The following is a 14,894-nucleotide window of genomic DNA, read 5'->3' as shown; positions in this document are numbered from 1 at the left end:
CCTGGGAACTACTCTTGAMCTGTGTTAAAACAGTATTTCATAATAAAATCTGACTGTAGGCACCAATTCCCTTCTGTGGGGTTCAGGGAATGTAAGGGACACAAACCAATGTGCGTTGTAAACTGGTTGATATGAAGAGTGCAGGACATGGCTGTAAACWCTGTGGAACAGAGGAAAATGTAGCACCCTTTGTTAAGGGAGAAAGGCTTCTATAACAGGGSAATGGATTAATGTCTAGATTCTGCTCCCAGATTTTCTGGCTGAACAGTGGACAGCACTTAATTGTGTTTCAGTAAGGCTGTGTCATCTCCACATATCACAGCAGCACTGTGCAAGTGAACAGGGCTCCAGTGACAGCAGCTGGTTTTGCTGGGTCTTGTTTATGAAACCCTTCCAGTGTTGGAACAGGCTTGGGAGGATTTTTAAGGTCACTATTAGCTATTCCCTAAAGTAGCCATCATTTTTCTTATGGTGCTGCCATTCTGTCTTGCATGCATTTAGCAGTTTTATGCTCTGCTTTGGATAGTATTTACCCATCCCTGCCAAATGATGGACCTCAAAACTACATACAATGTGGGTTTGATTTTTATTTCTTTTTCATCTTTTTCTTTGTTGAAGTAGGTGCACCTGATATTCTTCTAAAACATGTAATTACCTAAACTGGGGAGACTTTTCCATTTAACATATTGCTTAGGTAAAATACTACCGTAATCTATAATCTGTGCTATTATATGTAAATACATATTATGTATTTATGTAGTACATATATGTACTTACATACCTCCATATTATGGAAAAGTAGCCATCACTACCTCACTAAAGAGAGGACATCTGGAAAAACTGTGTTTAAGCTCAGATAGATCTGATTCTCCTCCTTGGCCTCAAATTGCTTGGATGGRAGTTCTTGGCTAACTATGAAGTACACTGAAAATAACCTGTGTACTTYAAAACATGTAAAAACATTAAGACATCTYTTTGAGTATCCTTTACCTAATCTGTAATAATTTTARGTACTCYATTTTCATGATGGTGACACAGGCAAAGATTATCTYATAAATCTCATTTGGTCTGTGACAATTGTTCAGGGGGCAGTTTTCACCCTTCTCCCAAACCATCCAAGATAATGAAGCTTTCCTCTGTTTTCACAACTCCTTCTTGCTAGTGCCTGAGCCCCCCCGCAAGCCAAACCTGACTTCCAGAGTGTGGCTGGCAATGCAGCTGTGGCTTTGGGAGGAGCAGCCTCTCTCAGGGATGAGTCTCACTGCTAATGGCCTTCCTAGACAGGACTCTTGCTCTGTTTCTGAATGCTGTGGACTTAACAGTGAGTGTATTTTGGATCACCTGCTTCCTCTGCTGAACATGCTATAGATTCTGCATAGGTACTTACAATTTGATGGCACAGAAGAGTGTTAAATGTCTGTTTATTGTAAAATGGAAGTGCTTCATTTTAAAATGAAGCAAAGCTGAAGCAATATAAAGGAGAAAGGACCACATAAGTAAGGCTTTAAGGCTTTCAAGCACCAACTCTGAGTCCCTTGTTACACAGAAGAGCTCTTGGATTGTGGTRTGGCTGCACTCTTAGCACCGTTGAAGGTAACAGGTTTTGTCCCTGGTACAGTGGTGGACAAGGAGAACCCAGGACAGCAGCTGCACTGCTGAAGTCACGCTGCACCATTAGGCCTGTCACAAAGAACAGRCACCCCTTTTAAAGCAGACAGATCCCAGGCTGACATGCCCTTCCTTCTGGGACACTAACTGCCCCCCATCGCCGACTGTTCCTGGGGGGGTTGTAAGATCAGACGGTGGCAGACTTAATGGTCTTCTGTTTTCTGCAGTTTGTGAGACACTAAGGAAAATAGCAAAGTGAGGACACAAGAATATAAGGAGAGATAGTCTGAAGAACAAAAGAAGGAAATTTCATCTGTAGGTGGATGAACTGAGGGTGCATGCTCTACTCCCTAGCCTATGACTGTGTAATACATGAACTGAAAGACACATGACTGCCTAAATTTCTCTCCCTGTTCTGTTTTTCCTCCTCACCCATCTCCTGTGAGAAGTCCTACAGACAGCTAAGGAAGGGARGGTATCCTCTCTCCTTGTTTTGCCAGGAATGATTTTCTACTTCTTGCTGAGTGAGTACTCTGAGGCCAGTGGAGCTCTGTATGGGTTATCTGCATTCCCAGTTCCAGGGTCACAGCAGCACTTTGGCCCTGCTGATAGCAGTTTCTCCAAGCAGCTGAAACAGCCTCAGCTCTTGTGTTCTTTTCTGCTGGGCTCTTGAGAGGCCTGGAATGAACAGCAGCACCTGCCTGAGGTAAGCTGACACTGAATCTGAAGGCAATAGCAAAAAYGTTTGGGGATGGAAAATCTAAATCATCTGCATTGTCAGAGGTGGAGAAGCAGAGGGTTAGCAGAAGGATCTGCACAAGAGGGAAGAAAATACATAAATAAACAAAGACATAGAAAGAACACAATGCAGTACGTGTACAGCAGGGAACAAAAACAGAATATGGGCAGAGGGTGAAAAGTGTATCCTGAGGGGTAAGGGGAGTTTAAAACTAATGGGAGAGACAGGATGAAGCTAACAGACAGCAAGCCCAGCCAGAAGAGGAAACAAACCTCATTCAGCTGCATTAACTCTCTATGAAAAGTCTCACCAACAAGGAACACAGTTTATCGGCACTCTAACAGCATTATCACAAGTGTTGACACACAGGGTACTTAGTAAAAAGAGAGTATTAAAAATGGCTTTTCCTCCCTCTAGTGCTCAGCACAGAGGACTTGAAGTGGAAAGGGCCAAAACAGATTCTCTGTTTTCTAGAGGTAGTATCCTTGGTAAAACAAGGCATCCTGGTGGGACAGGCTGCCTCCAGTACTTGCCCTGGAAATACATGTTTGCTTCCCCAGTGCAAATACCAATAGCATGAGATTSCTCTTCACTTGAACAGCCCCTATGGTTTCCTTCTATTACTCTAATCAGGTAACATCAGTGATACAGGAAACAGTTTTTTCAAAAATCCTTCTTTTTCCACCAGCAACCACAAAAAAAGGCCAAGTGTGAGTTCTCATTCTGTATCCTCCCTTTCTAGGACAAGTGTGTTTTCTGTCTTTTTTTTTCCCTTATTTCTCAAAGCTCAGAGCAACTCAGTAGCATATGGAAATGGAACCTGTGTATGCATTTCATCTTCATTCTCCCCATCTTCTTCATGGACGGAATTGGCTTGCTCATCTTGCTCAGGCTGTGCCCTTGCCTCAAACAGCTGCTCTTCCAGGAAGAAGCTCCCAATGCCATACTGCTCATCATGRGCCTTTGTTTCTGCAGGTGAGACATGGGGAGACCCCAGAACAAAAGCTGCAAACCTGCCAAATTTTTAAAGGGAAGAGTGATCAGCTGAGAAATTAGAAGAATAAATATGGTAAATRCTAGGGGTATTGCTAGTTAAGCAGGAGTGTTGTAAGGACATGCCCACAGGCAGTGCAGATGAGGAGAMTTTCCAATAATGGATGGCAACAACCCCAAAGATTGATTTTCCTGCCTCATCTTTTCAGTATTTTCTGTAGAAGTAACTTYCACTCTTCTGGAGACCATCTGCAAGGTCTTGTGACTAAGCAAGAAGATCTAATACTGCATTCACATCTTGTCAGTGCTTGTGGGGTAATCCAGAGTAAGCATTTGTATAGTGGGGTAATTGGTACTTTAGCTTCTAAAAATGAAGTTAAGCTGTAGCATATTATGAGGGTAAGAATTCAGTTAAGTTGCTTTTGCTAATGAAAGGAAAAARGGGCAAGAATTCTGCACTCCTGCATTGCTGTGCAGTCACCGTGCTGCTGGTACTGCAWGCACACTGTGGGCAAGCTGAGCTCCAGTCTTGCCAAAGAATTCCTGCTTCTGGTGAACCTGGAGCTGCAGACTGGCAATTCTGCAGCTGCTCYAGGTTAATGCTGAACTGCAAGTGTGGCAGGAAACAAAGGATGAACTTAGCACTCTCCCTACACTGCACTTGGCCATAAGTCTTACTTTCAGTGGGCAACTCCATTGAAGAGAGAGAACGGAGCTGGAGGTTTCTGGCAAGTGTGTGGGAACAGACGGCAGTTCTGACACCTGGGTAAGTGTCGACAGCATCAGAGAAATGTATGAAAAAGGAAATGCAGCTACATTCTGGAGTTCTGGTAAACCAATCAATAATTTACATTTCTGTGAGATGAATGTCGTCACCTCGCTGTTCTTGGAAGCTCTGTTAGTCTAAATGGGGAACAGGCTTGCCTTGGGATGAACCACCGTCTGATGCTTAATGGGAGCTGGGAGAGCTACTCCACATCTGATTTCTGTTGGTTCTCCTTTTTATTTCAATATTCTCAATTGGTGAACAGTTCRTAACAGCTCTATTAACGAAATGACAACTAGAAATGAGTGTGTCTCAGTTGTTCTGTACATTTGGTGGTATTTAGCTGTGCAATACTGCAGTAAGCTTTCAATCTTTTATCYTTCATCATGCTGAAGAAGGCAAGCAGCTTAGAAAGTAAGACTGTTTAACAGTAAATCTATAAAACCTGGCAGAGAGGCTGTCTGTGTGCCAATCCAAGGAAGATGAAGGTTCTGAAACTGGGTTTAAATTGCTATTGATTAAATTCCAGGCTGTTTAGGGCTCCTTTGAAATCGTGACACTTGGTTCTGTGGCAAGGACTAAATCTTTGTGACTGGCTAATATATGAACTCTGCTTCTGATATCTTGTTTTGATGGGAATACACTGTTATGATTTAATTTTATATTCTGCAGGGTTTTTCTGGTTTTGCTTGCTTGTCCCTTCCTGACCTATATTTGTCTTAAGTTTATCTCCTAAGCTATACATGGCACGGCTCCTCTATCTGTTCTACTTGCTACGTGCTGGTATTGATTTCTTTCTCTGTATTCTTAGTCTTAGATAGTGATACTTCAGTAACAGGATTCCCTGACTGTGCACGTTTGCAGAGCTTAATATAGGTAATATTTTGGGTATGTATCTTCGGCCTGCCCCAATTTTGCACCATAAAAATGTGCACTGCTCCAAAACCTGAAGGAGGGCAATTTCACTGGTTAGGGAGCCACAAGGGTCACTACAAGAGCTTACAGAGGCAGTGTAGGAAGYCTGAAGTTCTACGACTGTGAATTAGCTGTGAATGTCTACAAACTCCCAAGAGTAACTGATGGTCAGGGAGGAACAAACRGGGGTTTAATGGCACCAGCCAGTAATACCCTTGAGAGGTGTGGCTGTGGTCTTGAGTGGGATATGCAAGACAAACACACCTGAACWGTGCCTTAAGTGGCATTTAGGTCTGCTGTGTGACAGTGTCTGTGCAATGTGTTTCCTGGTTTAGAGGAGCCAGGTTTTCTTACCTGTGTGGAGCCTGGAGTTTGGATACAGCTATCCAYGATGGGAAGTCAGGGCTCCTGCAGAATGAGCGCAGCTCCTCCAGAGCTCTGATAGTTTCACTTTCACCTTGTTCTCGATACTCATCTTCRGTAAGGTATTTAAACACCAATTTTTTTGATTTAAAGTGATGCTTAATTTTTCTAGAATGAAATTAAAATAATCAGTATTTATAAAGTCTCCTGGCACATAATTATTATCTGCCTTTTTTCTCTMTACCTGCTATTAACATGCATTAATCACCTCTATGCTTTTAAGAGAACCAGCTACATTCTTACATTTGAGGACAAGGTATGCAATGTTTGCTAGACTGTTTACCCTAGGTCTTAACAGAGGCTGTAGAATTTCACATGGTATTTAATGAGCTTCAAATGAGCTTTAGATSAGGTCCTTATTGTGTATGCATGGACTAAAATCTCACAGAATTAAATAGATGGCTGCTTGCTCAGCCATTTTTAGGTGCAAAATGCAAAATGAGTCTGTGCAGAGACATGGGCTGAATCAAAACCCAGTCTGCATATGTTACTTCARAGAAAAGCAATGCTCTGAGCCTGTTGTGAGTTGTTCATGTTGTTTACTAGATTGCTTCTCTTAAATCTTGCTCTAAATTACAAAACTGAGTAGTCTGAGGCCAAAATGTTTACAATCTGATGGTTTTTTAGCTGCTGCCGAGTGATGTATAATATAATTAGATATAAATTAGAAAGTGTGCCATGTTCCATTCCCTTCTGTCGACTGCTTTCAATTTAAATGTTGTGATGAGTTAAGATAAGCAAGGGCTGGATGCCCATAAAACTTTCAGCTCTGTATAAAAACACCTGCTCCAACAGCAGCATTCAACTTTCCTTCTTATATCCCTTTAAAGTAGAGAACTGTAGCCATTGTCCAAGTCAAATGGTGAAGGGTCTTCCTCGCTCACTGAGATCCACTGTTCTTAACAAGAAATACTGCAAGACAATAAGATATTTTGATGTATTTGCTACTCTGAACACTTTATCTGGCATCATGGCCTCACAGTTTGGTGCTGTGGGTTAGGGATTTTGAAACAGAAAAAGAAAAAAGCCCTTATCATTCTCCTAAGAGAGATTTGTAGAGCTGTGTTTCTTTAGAGAAACATCAGTTCATGGAAACAGAATAAAAGAACCACATGAAGAATAAAYTAGTGTTTCAGAGTAAAGCAAGTATGTTCTGTGAACTTGTAGCCACATCATACTGATTCCAGTGTTCTAAACCTGCTTACAACAGGTGTTGCTCTTACAWGCTGCTTTTGAAACAGCTGGTGCTTATCAGCTGCAGGCAAAAATTGGTCTACAACAAACAATAAATTCTACCTAAAATAAAAAAGCTTCCAACTTCACCATGTAAAAAGAGAAGACAAGAACAAAACAGTTTGTTTTTCAAAACTAAATAATGTTTGAAAAAAGACAAATTATTTGGGTTTTATTATTTTAGTTATGCCAGTTCTAGCCTTTGCCTCTTCCTATTCTCTGCAGTTCAGCAGAGTCCACAGCTATAGAACAGTTTGTTCTAAAGATTCTGAACCTGGATGCCATCCATCACTGAAGGTAAAAAACAGATGYAAGTTGGCAGGGCTTTTTAGAATCTTCATTTGAGCATTGCACTTGTGCTAAAACATGTTTCAGATTCAAGRATGAGCAAACATGTTGTTCCTGTACTGCTATTGAAAATAATTAGCAAGTTAAGGTCTACCTACTGCAAGCAGTTCTTACTCCGAATGCTACAATGTATATGGGCCTCTAGGAATACAGAGGAGTATGGCCACAGTTCAAATAGACTGCTTCCCTGAATCAAAGGGAGCYAACAACCTTGGAAAACTAAAATCAGTGGAGAACACTGTTTTTGTGGACATGTGATTTTAGTCTCTAAATTCTAYGCTATCCAGCCTCTAAGGACTGTCACTTTTGAACAGCTGCTTCCTTGGTAATGGTACACTGTTTTATCCCATAAAATTCCATACGAGTTCCCTGCAGCTTCTGTCACTACGTGTCAAACCAAGGCAGCATCACTGCAGTCTAATCAATCAAACAGAAATGTTCTGGTTACCATATGCTGTGGACTAGAAGATGCTACATTTGTTCTTAAAAGCACAGTCACATTTCTCCATTATCCATCAAATAAAATTCATCTCTCAAACTGCCAAAAGGAAAATAATTCCTGTGTCTCAGGACCTTAAACCTTTCCTTAAACCTTTTAAGTTTAGCAAAAGTATAGCTAGCATAAATTGCCAAATCATTACTGAAGTGTACAGAGCTTTTTCATTATCAGCTTCCAGTATTTCCTGGTACTCCCAGGACTCAGACATTCACAAATAGACACAGACCTGGCAATGTGACAAGCAGCACCCAGGGGGTAACAGAGGCCTTTRGAGCAGAGGCTGATTGCTATGACTGCATATGCAACTTGAGGGATGGTAACACCRCAGTAGATCAGGACAAAGGCTGTTAACTGGAGTGTCCATGTGAACAAGGTTATGCTGAGTTCAGTGGTCAGTGGCCCATGCTGATAGCAAACGACAAAGCTGGTGATCCCAACAGCCAGAAAATACCCTGCAGGAACAGAAAAGAACATGGAGAAAAAGACGTAAACTATACTTGTAAACTTTACTTTGCTTCACAAAGCCTGCAGCTGCTGTGAAGTGCAGCCTGCTGATTCATGTGTTGTCTTACAGATAACTGCAGGATGTTTCATATGCTTTGTACTTCCAAAGCGTGCAAAGAGCTCACGAGGCTATCTATGAACAGCTTTTAGCCAGTTCTGTGGGCTTCACATGAATTCTCCTCCTGTGGCCATGTCGAGGCAGGTGCCAGATCAATAGGTTTGTCATCCCCTGCAGCCACATCCACTTAGCAATCTGTGCATCCATTTCCCACATCCAGCAAAGTGCAAACCAGAGGAGCTGCCCTTTTGCTCTTACAGAGAAAGTACGTAATAGCAAATCAATGAACAAATAATRCAGGCAAAAGCTGCTCTTAGAACCACTAGTCCTCTACATCAAACTCTTTCTTTAATAACACAACATGAGTAAACAATCATTTGAATGGATTAGGAACCTTTAGAATGTTTCAACATCTATRGCTTAGGAGAAAATAGATGGAGGAAAAACTCCATAAATGAGTTCACTTTATTTTCACTTTTTATGGGCAGGTATTCATCTGACCACTAAATTAAACCAAAATCTCACATTTCTTGACAATTTTCTTACCCAACAGGTAGTTTCTGTGTTCAGACCACAACCACTGCATATTCTCTTTGAAGCAGTAAATAAAATAGAGAGAGGCCATCCAGGAGCCACTCATTAAGATCCAGAAAGTACTGTGCTAGAAAATAAAAGTAAAAAGATTTCATCAAAAATTGTAAGTCAGAATCAGGACCACTGTTTGCCAAGGAACTCACAAGTGGGATTCTTCAGACCTACAGAGTTTATGATCTGTACTGAGACTTCCACTGCACAATCCTCTGCATGCTACAACAAAACAGTGTCCATTCCAAGCCCAACAACTGCATCTCTGTGTACCATGTCCCAGTACAACTCCCATCTCTGTGTACATCTCTGTGTACCATGTCCCAATGTCACAGTACAACTACTGCAGTGTGTTCCCAATTAACATACCTCAGCAATATTATGGGAATGCACAGGCTTTGTAAAGGTAAAGGAAAAATTCACATCTGCYTTACAATGAATTTGCTTTGGTGAATGGAAGAGGACCTGTCCCACTTGCCACTGTATTTTTATTTAGATTGATTCACAGATTCAAAGGTAAGCTTAGCTCCTATCCAATAAATGCAATTTATATTTCAGAATGAACTACAGCACYAGTCTCCTGTTCAGGTTAAACTCAGGAGGAAGCTAAACAGAACTTGACTCTGATCTAACTATATTTACTTGAAAACAATCCTGCAGTCATTTCAGTGCAGTTACCTGGCCACAAAACCAGAACAAGGTCAGAATCTGGCTCTGTACTCTCATTTCTTATATTATGATGATTACTATTATTTTGTTTTATAAATATAGATTTACCCTTGGAATAAACCTTTTAAGTGTCAACAGGACAAAGACTAGCAGAGCAAGAAGACCCAGTATTATTCCAGAAAGGTAAAAGAACTTGGTATTCCTGTAAAGAGAACAAGAGAGAATATGGTGAGAAAGACAATTTGTAATTGGTTAAGATGCCAACATTTGTAAAAACAGCAATGATCTTCAATAAGAACTTAACTCTACTATAAGTTAGAGTTGTACTTATATGGTTAACAGGCCCAGTTCAGGTATTAAATCTGTGTAAGGAATAATTCCCAACAGGTATTTAAGGTCACTGGGGTTGTTGTACATTAGGAGACTGTGCTGGGGTTTTTTAAACCTCGTGCTATTTCTGATTGAATTGACCTTCTAGGCTCTAGTACACAGAAGAAAATRAAATAACCAATATGGTTCTGTACTGCAAGAGAAGTTTTATTTTAATTTAAAATACAGAAAACCCTCTGCAAACCAACAAGGTTTTTTTCTAATCATATGCATTTATAAAGTCCAACTTAGTAATTCAGAGTTAATGCTATAAAACCTATTGCTGCTCTGCTTGTTTTAGAGGCGCCTCCTGACAATTATTTCATGACTCACTTTGCTTTGAAGTTGTGGGCCACATATTTTGCTATAAAAATTGAGTATGTGCTATGCAAAACGTGCATCAGAAGAAAGGCTGGCACAAAGGCAGAGGCAGAGCAGGCCTAAGATTACTTCATCCTAAATATTTCGCCCCAAGGAAGGCATCATTGATAACCTGCTGCGTTAATTAGCTTTCAGCTATCCTCAGTGGTCTAGGAAAGAGGATTTTTCTGCATCCACGCACCTGCTCACTGAGGATTGTCTTGGTATCCCCCAGTGCAGGAAGCTTGGATACCAAAACCATAACACAGCTAATTGATAAGAAAACTTAAGCACTCCAAGGTATGTCACAATCTGTCCAAACACAAATGGTATGAGGAAGTTTTAAATATATATTCAGTTCCTTATTTCACTTTCCCAAAGAACTGCCTCTTCAGCATAGCAAACAGACCAAAGACGCACAGGCTTTGGGAAGGAAGGTCAAAAGCAGCCAGTACTCACCTGCTTAGGCTGTTTGCAAAATGGAACAGAAAAATTCCAGCTACAAACAAAAACAAGAGCTTTCCATCTAGCACTAAAAAAGGGGGAAAGAAATAGAAATCGACTTTAGACTAATTCAATCTGAAATGCTGATYATATAAAATACCAATAGAAGAGTCCCAAGGTTCTTACAGAAGAGATGGTACATTCAGTAGCACTGGCAATACCGATCTATCTGTAAYCTCAACTCAAAGATTTGGTACTTACTTTCTCGTTTCACCCTCACAGTGTATGGTTCAATTTTGAAGGGTTGGATTTTGAAACAAACATCCTCTCCATACTGTTTTATGCTCAAAAARGTTTCTGTACATGTCTCTGGCTTCCAGAGGATTTGAACAGCACATGCAGCAAATTCAAAAACAGTTTCTGAATACCGACAGTTGTTTTTTTCTGAAATAGGCTCAAACCTGAACTTTTCTTTGCTGTTAACTTTTATCTAGAAACAAAGAACAGAATACACAGAGAATCATCTCAGAAACAGTGTAGGGTTTTGTTTTTYTGAACTATATCACATATAAGCCATGCATGTGGTTTTGAAAATCCATCTTAACTGTTCAGTATTGGTTATTTATATTGTGCAAAGATTGTTTATAATTAATTGCCTTAAAGGTAATTCAGAGAACTCACTGGCAGCAAAGTTCAGTGGGTTTGGTTTTATTKTGACACTTGCCCACAAATTTCTAACAAAAACAGCAATATCTGACTGACCACACTTTCTTTTGTGGATGCTCATATCCCTCCTCCTTGCACCCCTAAACCATAACAAATTGGACTTGCTTTTCTTTATAATGCAATGCTCATGTTGAGGACACAACAGCGATAAGGAAACTGAAAGACAGCATAACCAGAAATTTAAATAGAAGCACATTCCTGTTGGGTATTTGGGGCTTTTTTTCCCAGTTTTCCCAGGTGGTTTTTTCCCAGTGCCATCCCTCACCAAACTGATAAAAGATCTTGTCTGTCTTCTAAGTTGGGATGATTTTCCTAGAGACTGATACATATTGAGTTCTTGATCAGGGCCCATTAGACAACAGACCCATCTACAAAAAAGTGATGCAACAGGTAATAAACCAGGTTTGTACTGGGAGAGGAGACAGTGCATCAGCAGGCAATTTGCTGTGGGAAAATCCAAACTTCCTGCTTTTAAACACTGACTCCAGRAAGTCTGTATGACTGAGGGAGGGTTTTACCACCTGATACCATTCACAAAAACATCTGCAACAYGTTCCTKTGGAAAATAGTCCTCAGAACAGACAAAGATGTGTTTCTTCTATCTGAGAGAAAAGTCCTCCAAGAGACACAAAATGAAACCGTTTCCTTAGTCTGCAGACATACTTCTCGGAAAAGAAAAGTAACTATGGAGATGGCTACCTCATTAGCTGTTACTTCTTCCACTCTTAAAGAGATTTTTATTTGTTTCAAATTACTATCTATATGTGTGTCTTGTAAGACAACCCTCTGTTACTCAGGAAAACAGAAACACACTGCTGCTGCTGTTTGTTCATTAGTCACAGTCCAATGAACCTTTGGTTCCTACACCAGCCTGGTGTGCTACAGTGATAGAGCCACAGAAGTGAATTTAGTCCTCAAACTCAGCAATTTTACAAAGGCACTTGTGGTAGGGGTTTAATAGTGGTCCATCAGTGGAAAAGGTGTGCAGTAACATGCAATCCTAATATTTTTGTGGCACCATCATACTMTAAGCCTGACTGACATCCTTACAGTACAGACTAAAACTCACTGCATCCCAGCTGGAGACTCGTAATGCTGCCATTTTATCATGGTCCCAAATATACACCACTCCAATTAATAATTACAGAGAGATGCTGTCCTGATCTTGCTCACTGGCCATATGCTTTGCTGGGAAAAGCTCACATGAAATGTACTCCATGATCCCCAAAAKGGCTCCTACCTGGAGAGTTGACCAAAGGTACTGTAAGTGAATAGTTCTGTTTTGAACATAGCAGTAACAGCTTTCATCCTGCTTCTGGATGACATCCATTTCCTGCAATAAGCTGCAGTTTGTACCTGGGGGGAGGGGGGCAAAAAAATTCATTTTAAGCACATATCAAATACAAATGTCCAATATTAGTCCATTTCACTATAGTAAATGCTGAGAGAAAAATGTTCAGTAAAATTTASATGATCATGGTGGTATTTTTAAAAAATGTAATCCGGAAAAGCTTGGGTTCAGCACCAATATTTTGATGGCACGGGAACAGCGCCTCTGGGCCAGATTCACTGCTGGCACAAGTGGGTGTTAACTCCACCAGAGTTCCCTAAACCAGTGGTGAATGCARCTGTGGGAGTCTGAGCAGGTAAACAGACTTACATATTAACAGTCATTTAGCACATGATACGGCTGCTAGGCACAAAAGTCATATTCCTCTGCCTCAGAAATGTTTCTAATGTTAAATAACACACCTCTTCTTTCAGAACACTTTTTTTTCCTGTCACAGTCCAGCCATGGAATATTATGAGGTAAGTGCACTGACAGCTCACCATAAATCATTAAATTAGGGATGTGAATTGCTCTAATCCTCCTGAAATGTTAGTGAGCCCCTATGATCTTCAGAATTAAGATTGCACTGTTGAGCAGAAATGGACCTAAAAGATTAACAGAGCAAAGTTTGAATAACACACATTCTGATCTATATACATGTGTAAAATATAACCTACAGTGCATTAGCACYGTGTTTCAAGAACATAATTAAAGAGAAGAATAAAGGAAATAATTACACATCTKAACTGAGGGACTCATCTGGCTTACTGAATAGAAAATGTAGGTCTAAGCCAAGCTCAGTAATAGCTGTTAACACACTGTCATGCACTCAGAGCAGCAAAATGGGTATGTGCAAACAGTCTCCATCCASACAAGGAGATGCTGTTTGCAGGTAAAAAACCTGCTGTGTCTCAGTAAGGAAGCTGAAATTAGGCTAAATTATATTTTAACCAGTTTAATTAAGCCGATGAAAAATACCTGTGTGGATGCTCTTACTTAAGTTTATTATAGCGTTACAGAATTATTGTCCACACATAATCCTGCTAAATTGGTTTAACCTTGAAATTTGGGCATTTTTCTTGTGGAAAAATTAAACCACCTGATTAATCTTCATCCATGGCAAATCCARTGGGAGGGAGCACAGCCACTCAAGACAAGGCTGGCTATACCTTTAGACAGGGACTTTCACAAAAGTCATCAGATGATGCTGCAAAAGGATTATCRTCACTAAAGTGCTGCCCACTGACGCAGCAAGGAGGTGAGGCTGGGCACTACCCTGGACAAAGAGCAAGATAATCCAGTGACAGGAAATGGCAATGCCCTGCTAGCAGGGCYAAAACACAGCCCGGAGTGCCCACACCTTCCCTGAAGGGCATTTTAGGATTTCCTGTCATTAGGGATAAACTACCTGCCCATGTTACAGGCAATGTCATTCACATGCAAAGCCAGCAAATACTTTCTTGCTACCCATAGTTTTAAGGCATTTTTCTTGAGAAAAATCATCTGTTTGAAATGTTGCCTCAGCTCCACAGAGTGAAACCACGATGTTCTAAAAGGAGAGATGCTTCTGAACAGGTAATCTGAGGTGGTAGGAGTTTTAGCTACTGGGAGGACACACAGGTAGACTAACTCTCAAATTCTGAGGCTGCAAGCAAAGACATTTGAAATTATGAGCCATCAGGGTCTGCTGTGGAATCCGGAGGATGCCCAAAACTAGAGAACGTCAGCGCAAGGAGGAAGCCGGTTCTGGAGTTCCATATTGCTACTACAGCTGAGCAGAGCCTTTAGGGGTTWGCCTGCCCKCAAACATGTTAATAAAAGATCTGTYCAGCACCCAGTTYCCCTGACTCGAGCACCCGAGAAAGCCAGAGGCAGTCGCGCAGGCAGAGGCAGCTCGGGCCCCGCCGCTGGAGCGGCACCGGGACGCGCCCGCCCTCAGCGCGCCGCGGGCCCTTTGTCCGTGCGGGCTCTCCCGGGCCGGCTCCCCGCAGCCTTTGCCGCACCGGGGACGGTGCCGGGCCGCCTTGTGGGAACCGAACTGCGGCGGGACAACGGGGGATCACAGCAAAGCTCCTCGGCCGCGCTGCCCCGGCCCGCTGCAGCTCCCGGCGAGGCGAGGAGAGGAGAGGAGAGGCGGCGGCCCCGGCCCGTCCGCCGGGCAGCGCCATGTTGGGCGGCAGCATGTTGGGAACACGGGCCCAGGGACAGCGGGAGCGGAGCGCGTCCCACGCTCCCAAGGGACGGGGCTGAGGAACCCCCCGGCCTGACACCACCCGCGGGAGGGGACGGGCAGTACCTGCTGGCGGCGCCTCCCCGCTGCCCGCG

At 41.9% G+C, this 14,894-nt stretch overlaps 1 protein-coding gene across 1 annotated transcript; it reads right to left on the bottom strand.

Annotated features, from left to right (window-relative positions):
- Positions 1 to 999: 999 nt before the first annotated feature.
- On the bottom strand, positions 1,000 to 14,888 carry NEMP2 (nuclear envelope integral membrane protein 2). The gene is made up of 9 exons (XM_057374118.1): positions 14,866 to 14,888; positions 12,480 to 12,595; positions 10,775 to 11,003; positions 10,529 to 10,601; positions 9,449 to 9,542; positions 8,633 to 8,747; positions 7,751 to 7,976; positions 5,376 to 5,552; positions 1,000 to 3,360 (listed from the first exon to the last, which is right to left on the bottom strand). Exons 2-9 carry the CDS (start codon positions 12,567 to 12,569, stop codon positions 3,135 to 3,137), a joined length of 1,230 nt encoding a protein of 409 aa, XP_057230101.1. The 5' UTR covers positions 12,570 to 12,595; positions 14,866 to 14,888; the 3' UTR covers positions 1,000 to 3,134.
- Between the last annotated feature and the right edge of the window lie 6 nt (positions 14,889 to 14,894).

Source organism: Malurus melanocephalus, unplaced genomic scaffold (assembly GCF_030028575.1).
Source record: "Malurus melanocephalus ecotype Western Australia unplaced genomic scaffold, MMel_1.1 scaffold_216, whole genome shotgun sequence".
Taxonomy (NCBI): Eukaryota; Metazoa; Chordata; class Aves; order Passeriformes; family Maluridae; genus Malurus; species Malurus melanocephalus.
The sequence above is the reverse complement of the archived record's forward strand: the minus strand, read 5'-3'. Positions and strand labels throughout refer to the sequence as shown.